Here is a 20239-nt window from a genome sequence, read left to right as displayed (position 1 = left end):
CCACCCACATGACAACCAGGCATACTTAATGAGCAGGTGGGTGTGGCCACAAAAACATAATTTTAACGATTTCTGTACACTTTTTTATTTCTGTACACTTTTTTGAAAAAAGAAAAAATTGTAGGGGGGAAAGAAATCACGGTACCCCATCTTTAAACAATAAAAGGCTTGTCTAAATTATAATACTTGTCACATGTAGGATGGACGGATATCAATCTGCAAAAGCAATTCAGAGTTGGGGAAAATATGCATAAAATAACTGAATTTTGAGTTTAAATGTGAACATTGATGATGGTGTGAACAACAGTGATGACCCGAATGACGCCCCTGGGTCCATATCAGTCTGGTGAGCCACACAGTGCCCCATAGCAACACAATCACTGTGGAACAGCCCAAAGTCACGGTCAGGCTGAGGCCAAAGATCACACGAATCATTGATCCATCCATAGTCCTTTCCGGTAGTGTGGAGATAATGGAAGCACTGCTATTGCGGGTCTTGTTGTGAGGTTAGGCGATGTATTTATTGCCTGGCTGATGAGGAAAATGAGAACAGAGAAAACACAATTACAGTTAGGCTACAATAGAATCACTTTTGTAGCGATTCTGAAGGGGGTTTGATATAGATTCCAGATTGCAGAATTTATGTTTATACCTCTCAAATAAAACTACTCATGTGCGCATTTTTTTTTTGTTTCAGTCCCTCAAATTTCTAATAACAATAATAGAAAAGAATATATATATTTAAGAACAATGAAATGAAATTAGTAACAAAGAATAAATCAATAACTTGTGTACATTTGTCAAACTTTGAGGTGCTTTTGAAGGTCTTACATCTTGAATTGTTTGATTTTTTTTTACTTTAAACATCTAGAGGTTATACAACAATGTTCAAGTGCACCCATAGCACATGAAATGTGCAAGGATGTTGTCTTTGTGTAGCCTAGGCTATTTCTGATTTGACATGTCAACACACTTACATAATCTGGTGAATGAGCAATTATCAACACCACATACAGCCTTTGCTCCTCTCTAACAAAACTTAGCTAGCTACTAGCTAGTACACCTCTGTTCAGCAGAAGTGTAGTATACTGTACATTGTACAATCATATGTTTTTCATGATGTACTTAATGGAAGACAAGTTATAAGTGAACATAATTATATGCCTTATACTAAAGGCATATAATACATTCTAAAGGTACTGCTCTAAGATTTGAGTGACAGTTTCCTCAAGGTTATCAATTAAATAATACCAATGACCAACCTGCAGTACCATGTCTCACCTCTCCCTCTAGTGGTTATGCTGTGCAAGTAAGGTGTAAACTACATTGGAGGAATCCTTGGTGTCTTTCTTGCAACCCAGAGTCATGTTGGTCACTTGCACCTGGTCCGCACTGAAACAACACAATCATATGCACACGTGCATGCACACACACACACACACAGGAAATACAGTATGGTGAGACAGGTAGCTGTGGAAACGGGGAAATTAAATTAGAGATCAATTAAAGAGGCGTGAGTTGCAGGCAGACAGACAGACAGACAGACAGACAGACAGACAGACAGACAGACAGACAGACAGACAGACAGACAGATGGTAGAGTAGAGGAGATCACCTGGGAATCTTGGAGTAGTGAACAGTGATGTAGTTGGGGGTGGAGCTCTTGGTCTCTGCCTCTGTGATTGGAGGAGCGTCTTTCAATGGAACAATGGCAGGATGGGGGCTCTCACACTCCTCCTCTTCTGGCTCCTCCTCCTACACGCACGCACGCACGCACGCACGCACGCACGCACGCACGCACGCACGCACGCACGCACGCACGCACGCACGCACGCACGCACGCACGCACGCACACGCACACACACACACACACACACACACACACACACACACACACACACACACACACACACACACACACACACACACACACACACACACACACACACAGAGAGGGCAAACCTGCAATCACAGTCTTTAGAGGTCTGGGAACCCCCAGAGGTCCTTGACAGTGTTGCAGGGCGTCCCCAGCATTTTTTATGGATTCAAAATCTGTATACGGTAATCACTTTAAAACCCTATTCCATACTTCAGTTATTTGAAAATATAGTCGATCTAGAGTACCAGCTTTGAGCTTGTAGATCCGCTACTTTCAAAACATGTTGAAAAAAATTGCAATCTCTTTGAACACATTTAACAACAAAATAATTATCATGTCTGTGTGCGTGCCTGCCTGCGTGTGTGTGTTTGTGTGTGTGTGTGTGTGTGTGTGTGTGTGTGTGTGTGTGTGTGTGTGTGTGTGTGTGTGTGTGTGTGTGTGTGTGTGTGTGTGTGTGTGTGTGTGTGTGTGCGCGCGTCCGTGTGTGCGTGCGTGCGTGTGTAAGATCCATTACATACTGGGATGTCTGACATCTTGCCTGTCCTCATCTGGAAGGTCTGCTGGGCTGACTCATAGAACAAGGTGTCAGCTGTCATTGACGGACGCTGGGGTCACACACACACACACACACACACACACACACACACACACACACGCACACACACACACACACACACACACACACACACACACACACACACACACACACACACACACACACACACACACACACACACACACACCAGAGACATTCTGAATAATGAATATGTGAGACTGGAGATGGATGCTGCAATTCAGTCAAAATGACAAGGCCTGTTACTGTACCTTCTTAGTGTCCTCCATCATCTCCATGTCCACTCTGTGCATGTTCTTACTGTAGAGAGACACAGATCATCTGCATGGTTATGAATGATGACAGTCTGGAAACGTTTCTGTTCACCTATTAGGCTTTGTAAACAAACAAAATTGCAAAGAAATTACCAGTAATACCAAAATAGACCACATTTAATCATTTTACTCTTGCATGGACATTGGACAATCTACAATGTATTGTGAGCTTGTACAGTAGAATCAACAATATTTTTGAGAGGTGTCAACAGCTCCTACATCTGGCTTTGTGTGTATGTATGTCTGTCTGCATTTCCCGCACGGCTGGCTGCATTGAGCATGTATATAAAGGCACCGCTCACTTCACTCGAACAGGGTGTGATGTTTTGAAAAGGTTTGAAAATACTGAACATTTTATGACGAATATGCAAATGATTGCGATTATCTCAAGTAACTGATCTCAAATAAGCGATTATGTAATAGTTGTGACAGGCCTGGTGTTCCGTTTCATGTTTGTGGAATGAGCTTTCAGTATGACTAGTGTGACAAGGAAGTGACATCCTCTGCACGCGTGAATCAAAACACCTTTCTGGTTCCGCGGGCGGAGCGTTTGTTTTCAGTGGAGATGACGTCGGTGGAGATGACGTCTCAGGCGACCTTGACGGTATTTTGATACGGGAGAGTGTTTTCTGCAGGTCTTTCAGTCCGAGTGTATCAAAGAGTGCGTTCGGAAATGCGCACCGGGTCTGGTTAGGGTTAGTTTTAGGCATAGTTTTACTGAGGTTAGGGTTAGGGTTGGGTTTAGGCATAGTTTTACTGAGGTTATGGTTAGGATCTGGGTTGGGTTTAGGCACACTGAGCACACACCCGGTGCGCATTTCCGAACGCACCCTTTGATACACTCGGACTGAAAGACCTGCAGAAAACACTCTCCCGTTTTGATAGACACACTCTGCACTGTGTTGTACGCCTGGAACTTCCTGTCACCTGATCATGATGGCCACAGTGAGGGTGATGAGCGCTGCAGAAACGCCCACAGCCGATGCCAGGGCGATGACCTTCAGACGACCTGCGAACCACACAGATCACAATTATTACAACGGCATAAAGTAATAATGTTGCTATTGTTGTCAGGCAGAAACCTATTTTGTTTTATTTTTTAAGTTTTTGTAAATGAATGCTCTACTAGTCTACATGATCATACTACAGCGTAGTATCCAAAATAGCAGATCTACCACCTTGAACGTTTTGAGCTTGTTGATCGGCCATTTTAGCAATGTTTTAATTTGAATCCTGAAAAGCTACTGTTACCCAAGATGATATGAGAAATGTGACTAGTGATGTTGGTGCAAGGTTTACAATTTATAATGATAACATCAGCAAATATTTACACAGAAGTTCTTAATATAGAACTATCTAATCCTTAAATCTAGAGAGTGTATGGGATGCTAGATACAATACAGAGAGTATTGATATGGGTAAGAAAAAACAGCAATCAATTATTGCACTTGTTGGATTATGTGTACAGACGGTAATAGTATTACACACAGCCTTTGTTTGTATGTAAACAAAGGGTAATAGTATATAACATTACATTGCATTTGTTTGTATTAAGTAAACAAGGTATACAGTATGTACCATACATTACATTACATGTCTCATGTGTTTGTATTATGTACAAAGAAGTTAATATAGTAATATATAATTATACATTACATTTGTGTGTAGGTACATTAGTATATTACACACTGCATTTATTGTAGTAAGAAAGTAAGACTGGCAAAACAGGAGGTGATAGTAGCACTAGCTGTTTTAGTTTGGGAGTTTTTCTTTTAGGATAATGGTCAACGAGAGAGAACAACCTGATAGATGTGGTCAGAATGAACGAACGATTAGTAAAGAATAGGTAAACTGCAAGAAGAAAAACATACAGTAGAACAGTGGTTCTCAACCTTTTCAGGCCACGAGCCCCAAAATAATATATATTTTAATATTTTAACTGGGGACCCCCCCCACACTGACGAGCACCAAGAGTTGAGGCATTACATTTTGTATAACACAGTTCTATTTTCACAATTTCTGCAATGTATAATTTGACATTTTAAAGGTTTTAAAAAGTCCTTAAATTGTCACTTTAGAAATGTGCAGATAGTATACCCTCTATACACTTAAACTTTATGTTGGTTTGTTTACTGTCGAGTGAAAAAAACAACATTGCACATTAAGTAAATCACCTGGGGAGTGGACCCCCCAAAATAATTTGGTGACCCCCCCCCCATGGGGGTCCCGACACACAGGTTGAGAACCACTGCAGTATAAAAAGAGAGGATATGAAAGAAAAGGAGAAAGGGAATTGGCAGATTAGAATGCGAGCACAGTCATACAGATGCAGCATGGTCAGCCAGACGTCTAGACTCCCCCAATGTATTTAAAAATACCGTCTGCAGTTCCTCAGTTGAGTAATTTCCACAACACTTCATCTGTATGTGCTCCACTCCACTCTTCCTTTACAGAGAGAGTGCTTCATGTGACTCATATAATGACTCACAGAATGAAGCAGACACATTTGCAGGCCATGAGGCACGGTGCACGGTGAGGAGAGGTTTCACCGCTCAGCACTTTGCTCAAATGCCACAAAATCTGACGTCATAAATGATGTAAATGTTCAGTCTCCTGAATGTGAGGCATGGCTGCAATGAATTAAATGAGCCGAAAACCTTGACCAATTAAGCCTGACACCAGCATAATGATGCCGAAAAGAGACGATCAACAAGCTTGTAGGTCAGCTCTTTTCACTGTGATACACCACTGTATGGTGAATATATGTTTAGCACATACTAGTATGTACGTTTAGCACATACATGGCCTTATTGTGAGGCAGCCATGCCTCACAATAAGGCCTAGTATTGTTGAGAATTTTTTTACGACATGCCGAAAATAAGGATGTCAGTTAAGCCAGTTAATTCATTCACTTTGTTCATGTTTTTCCGTTGAAAATCGAATCTTTTTGGCAAGCAACACTGTATAAATAAGTATAAATGACAGTATACTACTCTGTATCTCTCATTCCTTGTCCCCTTTTATGGGCATATTGGTTGGATCGGCAGTTCGTACACGCAAAATTCTGAGCTATTCGTGTGCGAACCTTTCCAAGTGTAGGAGCAGCGGTTCTACTCCAAGTCTCTCTCGGGTGACTGAACTTCTCACCCTATCTCTAGGGAGAGAATTAGGCCTTAATCACAGTGGTGGAAAGTACTAATTCCAATTTTCAACACTTTTACTTCTACACCACTACATCTCGGATCCAAATATTTTACATTAACTCGACTACATGTTTGAAAACTTGTTGCTAGTTGCATTGTAGATTATTATTATTACAAAACATAAATTAACAACTTCATCCCTATTCGGCCATTTGAAAATAGATGATCTACAAGCTCACAATGTATCACGATGAGACACATTGTGAGCTTGTAGATCAGCTATTTTCAATAGATTTGTATACATTTGGAAACTTGAAATGGGAATTTCTGCATAATGATTACTTTTACTTTTGGTACTTTATTTTGATATCAATTCTTTTGTAAGTATTTCTACATTACAGTAAAAGATTTCTACTTCTACAGTAAAAAAAAAAAAGTATAACTTTTTCCACCACTGCTTAAAGGACAACTTTAGTTTTTTACAACAAGGGTTCATATTTTAGATTGTAATTAAAGAATATAAAAGATGAGTGTTAAAATTATTCCATTTACTTCTTTCTATTGTTTTAGAGATTCTTATTTCAGTGGTTGGGGGCATGCGTACAAGTGGCTAAATGTGTCATTTTACACAGAATAAGCCCATTCCCAAGATACAACGCAACCTTTCATGGTTGGATGTGACTCATGGGGGCTAGAAGTGTTACTGTAAATAGCAATAAAGAAACTGCTGTCTAAAAAGACATATTTAGCCACTTGTACGCATGCCCCCATGCGTACGCATGCCCCATATTTTAGCACGGTAAATACGAAGAACGAAGCAAATGAAAACATTTTAACACTCACTTTTTCTTTTCTCTAATTACAATCTAAAATATGAACCCTTGTTGTAAAAACTAAAGTTGTCCTTTTATCACATATAAAAAGGAGTGGGTGGTTGGTTATGCATACCTCTGACTCGTACAGTGAGAACAGGAGAGCTGTGGACCCCGATGCGGTTCCTAGCTTCACAGTAGTAGCGACCGCTCTCTGCAGGACCCACCTCTGAGACAGTGTAGATGGGCCCAGACTTGGTAGCCCACCCTGGAACACAATAAATAACCCTTCACTACTGCAAACAAACAGCGCAATGTAGACCAGGGGTTTTCAACCTGTGGGTCGGGACATTATTTTGGGGGGTCCCCAGATGATTAACTTAATGTGCAACATTGTCACTCAACAGTAAACAAATCAGCATGAAGTTTAAGTGTATAGAGGGTATCTGCACATTTCTAAAGTGACAATTTAAGGACTTTTAATACCTCTAAAATAACAAATGAAACATTGGCCAAATTGTCAGAGGCAGAAATAGCCGATCTACATGCTCAAAACGCCTCGCAGCACGTTGTGAGCATGTAGATCGGCTATTTTCACAATAGAACTGTGTTATACACAAAATGTAATGCCTCAACTATGCTCGTCAGGGTGGGGGGGTCCCCAGTTAAAATATGATTATTTTGGGGGTCGCTGCCTGAAAAGGTCGAGAGCCACTGATGTAGACGACCAGAGAGACATCATATGTCTCTTGTATGATTGTAGGTTCATGATCACTCAATATTACCATTGGAGTTTACCTACATTTTGTGGCAATTTCAACCACTTGATTTGGCTGTTTCAAGAGATCCATATCATTAATCTTGCCTTTATCCACACATATTTGTCCTTTCTTTTTTAATGGAGACACATTTTCATACATATAAATCAGCAATTCTCAACCTTTAAAATGTTTTGTTCGGTTGATATTAGGCAGCGAGACTCTCCATTATCTTTCTGTAAACTTTTATTTCACCTAGAGTAAACCTTTTTTTCTGTTAACTTTTCTGTAACCCCAAAAGTACATTGAGTTCAATGGAATTTAATTATTAAATAAACACCTGCATTACTTAATTTACAAAAGGTTTACACAATTAAAGAACGTAGAGTTGTATGTTTTGTCTCTCCTCTGGTACCACATCAATACATGGTATTGTGGACGACATCCTACGCAACGATAACAAAATATTCTGCGGTTTGGGTCGCGCGTTGCGAGGCGTTGTGAGCATGTAAATCGGCTATTTTCACACTTTCTGCCTCTGATATTTGACAATTTGGCCAATGTTTAATTAGTCATGTGCAGATACCCTCTATATACACTTAAACTTTATGTCGGTTTGATTACTGTTGACTGTTGAGTGAGAAATATAATGTTGCACATTCATCTCGGGACCTCCCAAAATAATTTGGGGATCCCCCCAGGGAACCACTGAGACCATGGCTACACGGAGCTGGATTTTTCATATATCCCGGTTTTTCAGATATCCACATAGAAAAATATCTAGGTCCACACGGAGATGGATATTTCATATATCCTGTTTTTTCAGATATCCACATAGAAAAATATCTAGTTCCACACGACAAAGATATCTAGGTCTAACAAGCACACACACAGTAAAGTCTTCAGAGATATCCGGGTTCCATGTCTACACAGATCCAGTGAATCGGATATTTTTCAATATCTTCACTTATTTATCCGGTTTAAAAAACATCCAGCTTCGCGGCTGAAATATCCAGCTTCATGTGGCTGCAAGCCCCAACAGCACAAAAAAAGTCTAGCTTCAGAAATATCCAGCTCCGTGTAGCCATGGCCTGAATACAGACTACGTACTGCATGAAGCGCTAACATGACACCAACCTTGAGCGGAGGTTCCGTCCAGGGTCAGTCTGTGCCAGGTGAAGTTGTCCACGGCCGGGTTGGCCTGGCTGCTGCAGGTCAAGGTCAAAGGTCGTCCGGCGTCCACCACACCGGAGGGACGAGCCTGGACTGAAGTGTTCTTAGGAGGGTCTGCGGAGGAAGAGGGGGGGTTTAGTTCACACACACATGACATGCATTTGGTCACAATGCTACAAAGTAAAATCCTCACTGTTAATTCTGAGAGTGTACAAAATAGGTTCCAATCAAAAGCAAAAAATGAGCCCACGGCATTCTTCATGAAGTTAAAAAGCTTTCATACCAGGCTTGTTCATAATGGATCAGTTAAAGAAAGCCAATGTGTTTCGGTCCAAAAGTGGCCGTGATCAGAGTTGTACTTTTGTAATTACTGTAGCTCAAATATAATTATTTCACGTAAATGTGGACAATTCTTTCATATTTTGGGTTTATCTTATATTTCTGTGAAGCACATGCAGTAATTTCATGAAATGTGCCGGTATGAACAGAGATTAATGAAAGCTTCACCGTTAATTTAAATGCAGGACACAAGAGTCTTGTCCCGCCCAGCTGTAGTCAGTCATGTTCAGTTGTTGCACAACTGAACATTGAGACAGGAACCGGAGGCAGAGATGGGCACAAAATAAAAAAATAAATAAAAAAATTAAATACAAAGATACAAATACCAGGATATTGTCACCAGGATAAGATACAAATACCAGGATATTGTCACCAGGATAGTATCTTGGTAAGTACTGACCAATTTAGATTTTTTTCAAAAATGTTTTTTGTATTTTGTGCCCATCTCTGACTGGAGGCATGATGCCTAAATCTACTGTAAATCATGTACCCAAATAAAACTTTTTGGCCTACACAGAGTAATTTTACAAAAGGGGAAATAGCTCATACTCCAGAGTCATTGTCATTCATATGGTGCGTTCCATTTCGCCGACTGTGTTTTCAAATTTGCACTTCAGTGTGCTGTAAATGCTTGTTAGTGTGTAGCAAATGCTTAGTTGTGTGTACTCCATGCATGATTGTGTCATTTGAAAATATGGCGTGTGTACCAAATGAAAACATGAGTTCCATTTTGTGAACACAGTTAGGTGATTTGATGACAAAAATTCTATCTTGGAAAGGGAGTGCGAGGTTTGGCATTTTGTGTGTGAAGTTTTCAGTTTTATGTGTGCAGTTTTGAAAAAGCCGTTATTGTAGTGAAAAACGTGTGTTAACAATCGTGAAAAAACTGTAATGCCAAGATTAACTGTATTCCATTTATGCAATAAATGGTTAAATCTACTTTGATGTGAGTGTTCCTGACTAAACTGATGTTACAGGACAGGATAAAGAAACAAGCTGAGGAGTAAAGAGTGAATCAGAGAAAAGGGGAGGGGTAGATGAGGAGGAAACATGAGGAGGAGGGCTGGTAGACAGGCAGACAGAGGGCATTGGTATTGTACTGTAGGTATCATTTATCAGGCAAAGGAGACAGCTCACCTCACCCTTAATCAACACAACACCACACGACAGCACAGCACATTGCAATGCAATGCAACACACCGCACCGCACCACACCACACCACCAGGGGTGTTGCACCAAATTTTGGGCCCTGGGTCCATTTAGACTGGGAACGCATTATTACGCATTATTTTGTGCTTTAACTATTGAAAAATAGCAGTTATACAAGCTCACAGCGCGGCACCGAGTGCCACGCTGCGAGCTTGTAGAGCTGCTATTTTTGAAAGAAATTAGAACATTTTTGATTATTCTTTGAATATTTTTGACCTTTTTTTTTTAAACCTATGTTTCCATGTCAGTGGTGCTCAAACCGTTTCATGTGAAGGACCCCCAAAATGATATGTATTTAACCACGGACCCCCATCTCAAATATTTAGTTCCAGGGAACCCCCAGAAGCAAAATGTGAGTTACAAATGTTTGCTTGAAAAATATATTAAAAGATTTGCACACATTTTCACAACTTTTCAAAAATAGCAGATCTTCAAGCTCACTGTGAGCTTGTATATCTACTATTTTTCAATAGCTAAAGTATAAAATAATTTAGCCCCCTCCATCTTGGGCCCTAGTAACTCAATCACACTTTTCCCCCCTTGTGACACCCTGCACAGACACATACAGATGTACTTCACACACACACACACACACACACACACACACACACACACACACACACACACACACACACACACACACACACACACACACACACACACACACACACACACACACACACACACACACACACACACACACACACAACAACACAACTTACACAGTACAGTGAGTGCAGCAATAGGGGAGGTCTGGTATCCCAGGCGGTTCCATGCAGTGCAGTAGTAGTGGCCAGCATGATGAGAACGCACTGACGGGATGGACACGTTCTGGGAGGTTCCTTTGGCCCACACCTGATCACCTAGGATACGGTACCACGCATACCTGGAGGGAGGGAGGGAGGGAGGGTGGTGATGATAGATATATGTGAGATATGATAGATATATGTGATGGAAACAAATAGATAAGTGGTTCTCAAATCTTTTACATTTCAATAAGCCTTGGCGAGCCATGAGGCCCATAGGGTAGGACTCAGAGCCTATCTCCTCTATCTGTAGTGTGAGGCAGCTTGATGTATAAGTACATCCCCTGGACATGGTGCTAGTATGTCGCAGAGACTTACCCCCGATGCAACCCTTGATGCTGAGTGCCAAGCAAGGAGGCACTGGGTCCCATTTGGTCTTTGGTATGAACCGCCCGGGAATGGAACCCCGACCTCCCAGTCTCAGAGTGGACACTCTAACCACATAACAAGGCCACTGAGCTTTTTTTATTTTTATTTGAAGGACCCTCATATCTCTTAGAATTACAGACCTTTATTACACAGCTTGGTTGAGCGCTTGATTCTGATTTGTCAATCGCTGAAATCAGCTGTGAATTACATCTGCATAATGACCGCTCCGCTCTATAACTGACCGCTGGCTAATCAACGGCTCAGAGCACCTGCTGCACTCAGGCTGCACTGCGTGAATTTTGTGCCGTGTCCAACATGAGAACCATGTAAACAAACATATATTTGAAGCGAGAAATAGACAATGCAGTAACAGAAAATGGATTCTATTTGACACAATTCCTTGTTTTCCAAGGGGGCTGTGTTGCGCTAGGGGGACACCCAGCGCAACACTTGTGGAACACTTTAAGTAGTCTGTAATAATAAAGTCCCGACAGGCTGATAATCAGATCTCGTAGCCAGACATTATCCCTATACGTAAGAGTCCATTTGGAACCCCCTCAAGGAGCCCTGAGGGTGCCTGGACCCCACTATGAGAACCACTGAGATGGATGATGATCATGACGACGATGACGATGATATGATGAATGATATGATGATAATAAAACAGTATAACAACTCCAAATCTATATGAGTTTGTATTTTCTATTAGTATTGACTGAATGAATCATGAATGAACCAAGGTGATCTCTTGGTACCTGTTGATGGGAGGGTGGCCGTGGCTGACGCAGCTGAGGTTGACATGCGTTCCCTCTCTGATGTCACCAGGAGGATAGACTTGCACATGTGTGTTCTTGGGGGAATCTATACAGACATGCAGAGAAATGTGAGGATCATTCCCCAAAAATAGACGATCTTGCGTCACGTTGTGCTTGAGCTTGAAAATCCTGTATTTTTGGCTAAGAGATTCGGTGTAGACGGGGGAAAGGTTTATGTGGTTAAAGGAGAAACTTCTGAAAGTCACAAGAGACACTGGGGTCGACGCTGCAAGACAGTGTTTCATCATGATGACTGAAAATGTTGGAAAGTGTTAAGTACCACTTCCTGCTCATTCCATGTGACAAAATTATGACTGGTTAAAAAAGATCTAACAACCAGACACAACTGTTGGCAAGTTAGTAGGCCTATGATCTACAGCAGTGATTGTAAAATGTTATTTTATTTCAAGGACCCCCATAACTCTGAGAATGTAAAAACGGAACCAAGTTGGACGAGTAAGGGTCCATTTGGTTCCATTTGTACACTATCAGAGTTACAGGCCTGCAAGGGTCCATTTGGAACTCCCTCAACGAAAACCTCAGGGGCCCTCTAGTACCCCCACTTTCACTTTGAGTCTCTGACTGCATGTTTACCCTTAGATATCTGGGGAGTGGGGACCCAAGATAATAGGTCCATGACCTGTCCATCCCATAGTTATTTTATTATTTATTACCTAAGCTAAACAATGCACAAAATGTACATAATGAAAGTCACAAGAAGTGTTTCATCATGATGACTGAAAATGGCAGCAGTCAGTAAAGAAAAAGTCTGATGCCTGAAGAGTGTTTTTGCGAGTGTAGATGATGTACATTTTGTGCATTGTTTTTAGATTACGTTGATCCCTGCCTGCGTACCCATGTCTGAGCTGATCAGGTGTGCATAAAGGCCACTTTTAACCAAACAGATTCGTGGCCGAATCGGCGGCGGAAGGCGGCGGAAAGCGTCTGTTGCCGAACGGGAGCTCATCGGTAGGTTTTCGGCAGCGGGTCGGGAACGTTATTGACGGAAAACTGGAAGACTGGACTTGCTCAGTTTTGTAGAGTCGCCCCTGGACGTCGGTGAATTGTAGCGAGTTGTAATGGACCATAGTTTGCTACTGCTGCAGCAAAACCAAGCCTAAATAAGCCAGAGACATTTTCCCGTTGCATATTTTAACTAAATAGCATATTCACAATCTCAACTCAATTTCCTATACTAATCAACTCCAAGGCAACGCTAGTAATAGTGATGTGTGTTGTTTTGGTGTGAGGAGAAGAAAACACCAGACAGGAAGAATCTCCGCTTCTGCTCCCCGGTTGCCAGATTCTGTGAGTTAAACAAGCGACCAGGTCTATGAAAACAAAGCCTAAAGGAGCGTCCAGTTTCACCTATTGAGCTCTATTACATTAGCTATTTTCGAAAAGAATGTTGAAAGCAAGGCCAAATAAGCAACTACAATTCAGAAACATGCCCAAACAAAAGTAACCCACAACTAGCAACATTATAGGAAAACAGGATCAAAGTCGTTTGTAACGAGCCGATATGGCAACACAGTGCGCATGCGCAAAACTGTACAGTAATTACAGTCGGCATACAGTCGGCTGGAAAATTCAATGTGCTTAGTTTTTTGCAGTCTGTGAACAGTTTGAACACGTCTCCTGTAGTATTTTCGGTGTGGAGGCACCTTAAGACTCTGTTCCCTATTATTACCTAAGCTGAAATCTGGTTTGAAAACGTGATCTGTGATAAGGTATGAGAAACTCACATGTTACATTGAGTAGAAGTGGTCTGGAGCGGTCAGTGCCCAACGAGTTCCTGGCCACACAGAAGTACTCTCCTCTGTCAGAGTGCTTGACCCGAGGGAACTGGAGCTGTGGCCTAAAGCTGTCCGGGATGCTGCCACTCTCCATGTCTGGAAAGCACACACACAGACAGACACACACGCACACATACACACACGCACACGCACACGCACACACACACACACACACACACACACACACACACACACACACACACACACAGACACAGACAGGCGCATGCACACACAAGCACACACAAAACAGAAAAGTTAAAATAAGCATAATCCAATAGAGTTGTAATCCCTCAAAGCATAACCAAAAACAGGCTGTGTGAAATATTACATTTCAGGATTGAGAAGTATTTTTTTTTAAATAGGCTTTACATCTGGACTCTTAACCATTTAAACCCTATACTTAGTCAAATGGACCTAAGTTGGCTCTGTACTTAGTGTGCTCAGTACAGTTATATGAGTTCAGTTATTTAACATGCAACATGACTGTTGGTACCTTTGAACCATGCGTAGCTCTCCACGGGCGGAGCAGCATCACTACTGCAGGTCAGAGTCATGGACCCCCCCTCTGACACCTCTCCTACTGGGGACACCGCGATGGAGGTGGACCGAGGACCATCTGGAACAGTAGGGTTAGAGTTAAAGTAGTTAGAGTAAAAGTTATACAAATACATAATCTACCTGTAAGTTACAGTAGAAAAGATCTGTATAGCGTTGTATTTTAATGAAATAATTCAAGAAAATAAGAAATTCAAGAAAAATACACAATACCAAAAGACTCACATTCCCAATTGTTTTTGTTGAAGCAAACTGATGAATGATGAACTATAGATACCATATGATTCAGTACAAAAATCTCACGTCTTTGTCGATTGATTGATTGACTGATTGATTGATTGATTGATTGATTGATCACTTACGTCCCAGAGCCAGTGATAGGGCAGGGGACTGTACATTCTGTGGTGGTATTGGTCGACAGGTGTAGGATCCAGCATGCTGTTGGTCAAAGCGGTTCACAATCATCCACTTCTCATAGGAGCCCAGGTTCAAGCCGTTTCTGTGTTGAAAACATGTATCATGTCAAATGTATCTTTTCCTCAAGACAAGTAGACTCAGACACAGCATACATTATGCACGTACGCACACACATGCCACGCACGCACCTGTACAGCGCTAGGCTCCGTCCTGCAGCAGCACATCCACTGGCCTGGCAGCCCAGAAACACTGTCTCTCCAAAGGCATACATGTTGGCTGGCCTGGGTGGATGCACCTGGACCTGGAGCTCTGAACCACACAAACGCATACAGATGAATTATGATTAATTAAAGCCACCAATCAGGTTAATGCAAAAAAGATGTACTATGCTGAGTCTATGCTGAGTCTGGTTGCTATAGGCAACCAGACTATTGTTCTAGTTCAGAGAACTTTTATGTCACCTAAAGTAAACCTATTTTCAGTTAAGCGTTTTATGACGGAATTCATTTCAAAGTGGATTTCTTGCGACTCACGCCAGTGCAACCACACTTGCAATTTGCTAGAATTGCACCTTTATAGTAAGTTACATGTTACACTTAGAGAACATTGTAGTAACACATGTAATGCCATGCCTTGCCTTCATGGTAAAGAGTCAGAAAGGATAATTCAACCTACTTGTGACGGCCAGAGAGATGGTGTCAGGGGAGGTCCATCGTCCCTGGGGTTGATCCGTCTCGAACCTGAAGTGGTACTGGCCTGCATCGCTGAGCTTAACGCCCCGGATCTGGACGGAACAGCTGGAGTAGCTGCCTCTGATGTAGCTGGGGAGGATCATTTGTTTTTTCTCATTCAATCACATATTTATTCGTTTCAATGTAATTCATGCAACCCCTGTGTTTCTTTATATCTTTTCTTATTTTTTTCCATTGTCCAATTTTCTTGGACTGTCAATCTATTTATTCAGCCGCTCAGACCGCGTGCATATGTGGTGTTACATGTACCAGGCTACTTAGAATCATAACAGACTTTGGGTACAGATGTAAATTCTCAATAGGCCTACTCATATTTGGATACCTGGGCCATGTACATAAACTGAGCACGAGAGGCCTAACAATCTGTAAATTAATTGTCATTTGTGGATTCAAATAAAGAATTAAAGAGGTGGTGCCATAGTTTTGTACTTTTTCTGTTTTGTAGACCTATGTGTCTATGAAGTTAATATTACTCTAATAGACCACTGGGTGGAGTTATTATGTGCAGATTTGTCCCAGTGGAAAAACACAGATTTAATGACATCATAAACTCATCCCCTCCCCTTTTACTATTCACACAGCACTGTGGGTGTGGTAACTTCCACTGAATCATGGCATTAATTACCGTGTGGGTCTGTGTGTGGGTCTGTGTGTGTCTGTACATGTGTGCATCCATGTTGCCTTGTGTATTACCGTGTGCGTCCACGGTATGACAAGCTGATCAGACTTGACTCAGAGTGGTGGGCAAACTCTCGTCTGCCCTCCGCCGACACGCGGAACCACATGACCTGCTTCACTGTGTGGCCTGATGGGAGAAACCAATCAATCATTTAATAGTTATGATGTTGAAGTAAAAGGTGGGAGGGAAAATGTAAATGCAATGTTCAAATATTGTACTGGATCGTGGCATTCCATCTGCTACAGCCATATTGGAAAGCAGGGACGTGCTGGGTCCCTGATTCAGCCCGGGAAAAATAGTTGGAGAGGCCCTCATTGCGCGCTATAGAGAGAGATCTCTCTCTATAGCGCTGCTGCTACTCAAAGATTGTGTGTGTGTACTTGTAATTGGCCAGTGGGCCAATTACATAAGTTATATTTTGTCGTTGTCGGGTGGAAACCGTGTATGTCCAAAACCGTTTGTTTTGTAGTTATCATTTTAAAAATGATTTAAACTAGTGAAAACAGCCGATCTACAAGCACACAAGCGTTGTGTGCTTGTAGATCTGCTGTTTTCACTACTTTTGGGCAAACGGTTACATTTTTTCCTAATGGCTGGCCTGGACGGCCGGGAATGAACCGGCCGTTCGGGAGTTGTCCCGCTTTCCCCAATGGCCAGCACGTCCCTGTTGGAAAGAAATTACTCAAATTAGGCCCCTTGCTTACTTCCTGCACAGGTGTTACCAATGATTCTGATGAGGGCTCTGTTCCATTATGCAGAGTCAGGGTGCTCATATTGTGAATGTTGCACTAAACGCAACAGGGCCTTCGTCAGTATCATTGCACCTATGAAAGAAGTAAGGAAGAGGCCAAATGTCTTGCCAATATGGCTGCTGTCCATAGAGCCATAAGAAGACAACCATTTCAGAGCAGGGAGATATAGGAGATAGTACACGGAAAGAAGTACCTGTTTTATAACTACAGTAGTAGCCTAGTGCTCAATACCACCACAAAGGGTATAAATTTGTAAACCCCAAGAGTGTACAAATTGTACCCCAATGGATGAACCCACACTTAGAATCAAATTAAAGGAGCTATAGTCAACATTTTCATTTTGGCAGTTGTCATCCCTCTTCTATTCTTTTATATGGATTCCATATAAAAGAATAGAAGAGGGACGTAAACAAAGTCAACCTGACAACGGCCAAAGTTATTATTTTATCATTATTTTACGCTTTTTGTGGTCATTTTTGAAAAGAAACACATATGAAGCTTAATGTTTTTTATAAAATATTTTCGAAACATTATTTTTTATTTTAGCATCCGTTTTTCAAGAAAAAGTTGACTATAGCTCCTTCAACATTTGCTGGGTACCTGATGGATGGTCATAACGGCAGGGCAGGGTTACAGTTGTTCCTGCCCACACACAGATCTCCCTTCTAGAGAATGACACACTCCACCTGCTCTGAGTACCTGCACACACACACACACACACACACACACACACACACACACACACACACACACACACACACACACACACACACACACACACACACACACACACACACACACACACACACACACACGCACATGCACAGTCAGTCAGTATAAATTGAACACACCATGGTGATTGGTGAACACACAAACGCACATGGATAAGGTACACTTACAGTGCAAGAGCACCTCTGTACACCCATCTCAAAGTACTCAAAGGAAGGAATGCACAAAAAATATAAATAAATTAAATTGGTCCCCACATCATCCAGGAGAAACTACAATCAAAACATACATTCCATGAGGGAAAAAAAAACTCTACTACTCTGGCCCATGAGTGACACATAAAATGTAGCACTGATGATGAGACTTTAATGTGGAGCAACGATGGTGTCCTGTGCTGCTTCTAACTGCCTGGCTGGCTGACTACCTTGCACAAAAGCCAATCAATACTTATAAATAACCTGAGCGTAAAGGCAAGGGCACCTGGCTCCAGAACCTCACATGTACAGTATCACTGTATGTCAGACATCAAATTTGGAAATTTGTGTTAGTTGTTCTCCACTGTGTAAACTAGAGCCATCTTTTTATAAGGTGAAACAGGTCTTAGAAATCATGGCATATGTTTTTTATAATAGCATTTTCTATGAAATGTCATACTATATGTCCCTGACATTTAATCTATATGCACAGAGGTAATAACGACAAGAGAGGTATGTGTCAACTTTAAAATGTACAAACAGTACATTTACGTAAAGAAAATTGTTTAGAGTGTTGTCAAAAGCACATGTCGAATGGTTATTGTGAAAAATATACTAGCTGGATATTAGTAAGATTAGGTTACATGATACTGTACATGTTTGCTCCATTAGTTCCAAATAATGACAAACTTGATTTATGTGTGTGATGTATTGAGATTTTTCTTTTTTTTACCTGGAATACAAGCTGCGAGGATGGTGCTCAGAACTAACACACCTGCCAACATCTCTGCTGAGACGAGCGCAATAGCGGCACGGGAGAAAAGCAGAACAGGAGCGAGAGGAGACAAACAAGAGACAAGTGAAGTGAAACACAGCTCACCCTTTAAATACCATTAAACTGATCAAACGTAGCCTGCACTCACCCGTCACAATATCTTCATTAGCCGTCAGTCAGTCAAGCAGAATGTGGGTTATTGTGTGTGGAGGTTGGTTTTTCCTTTCTTTTTTTTTATAGGGATGAGACTTGCGCGGTGACAGTGAGCCGGATAGCCAGAGATGGGAGGAGGGAGAGCAGGTGGGGGTGGGGTGGAGGAGAGAAGTAGCAGCAGAGGTCTTAAAGTTAAAGTTAGTCAAGTGATTTCAACATTATACCATCTTCAATCTGTTTTCCCTTTTGTTTCCTCTTGCTATTTTCAGATGTACAACAATACAGGAGGTTACATATGATTCCTCTTCTGGCACCCAAGTAATTTGTAATGTCAGCCATTGGATTACATCACACTATAATTGGCATTATGGAATTACAGGACAGAGCTGCATTTTACTTTAAATGAAACAAAGGTGAAATAAATATTATATTGAAATAGCAAGAGATGGGGGGGTATAGAAGAAAAGGAAAATGCAAGTTCTATGTCAGTGGCTTTCAACCAGTGGTCTGGGGACCACCAGTAGTCCTTGAGGGGGTTCCAGGTGGTCCCCTGCTAAATGATGGAGAGCTGGTATTACCAATTGGACCCTTATAGACCTTTAACTCTTGAAAGCGTAAAATGAAACCAAATAGTCCCTTACGGTCCATTTGGTTTCATTTTACAATCTCAAGAGTTACATTATTGTTAAACACCTGCATTAATTTATAAGTAGTCTACACAATTACAGAATGTAGAAGAATTGTTGTTGACCTATGGTACCACATCAATACAGCACAATCCATAACAAAATAAAGTTTTGGGTCTGAGAGGCTAAATCTCATCAAATGGTGGTCCGTGGCTCAAATGCAAAATAAACTAGAAGTAGTGCTCTTCCGAGCACAGGTCTCCACCTCTGAATACAGGCTAGTATCTTCCTCACCGTTACTGTAGTCTATGCACGAGTCACCCTGTCATCAATATTAAGCCCATATCTGGGAATGCCCATATATGAATGTATTGTGTCAGTCTGTTGGGTCAACACGACCCAAGTTGGGGGCATGCTTGCAAGTGGCTAATTATGTATTTTAGACACAATAAGCCCATTCCCAAGATGCACCACAATCTTTCATGGGCAGATGCGATTAATGGGGGCTGGTCTAAATAGTAACAAAGAAATTGCTGGCTTATTGTGTCCAAAAATACATACTGTATTTAGCCACTTGTACGCTTGCCCAAAACCAATGAAATCAAAATACTGAAATCACT

The 20239-nt window shown here is 41.5% G+C and overlaps 1 protein-coding gene across 1 annotated transcript; it reads right to left on the bottom strand.

The window, feature by feature from the left end:
• Window positions 1-507: 507 nt before the first annotated feature.
• LOC308298592 (B-cell receptor CD22) lies at window positions 508-18850 on the bottom strand (the record flags this gene model as incomplete). Its single annotated transcript, XM_080742236.1, has 18 exons — window positions 508-531; window positions 1326-1392; window positions 1615-1754; window positions 2397-2483; window positions 2704-2752; window positions 3694-3775; window positions 6858-6989; window positions 8617-8766; window positions 10924-11087; window positions 12132-12237; window positions 13937-14083; window positions 14481-14603; window positions 14905-15041; window positions 15148-15268; window positions 15635-15780; window positions 16405-16516; window positions 17743-17841; window positions 18799-18850. 18 exons carry the CDS (start codon window positions 18848-18850, stop codon window positions 508-510), a joined length of 1938 nt encoding a protein of 645 aa, XP_080598362.1.
• Between the last annotated feature and the right edge of the window lie 1389 nt (window positions 18851-20239).

This window comes from Nannobrachium achirus (genome assembly GCF_963921795.1).
Source record: "Nannobrachium achirus genome assembly, chromosome: 2".
Lineage (NCBI taxonomy): Eukaryota > Metazoa > Chordata > Actinopteri > Myctophiformes > Myctophidae > Nannobrachium > Nannobrachium achirus.
The sequence above is the reverse complement of the archived record's forward strand: the minus strand, read 5'-3'. Positions and strand labels throughout refer to the sequence as shown.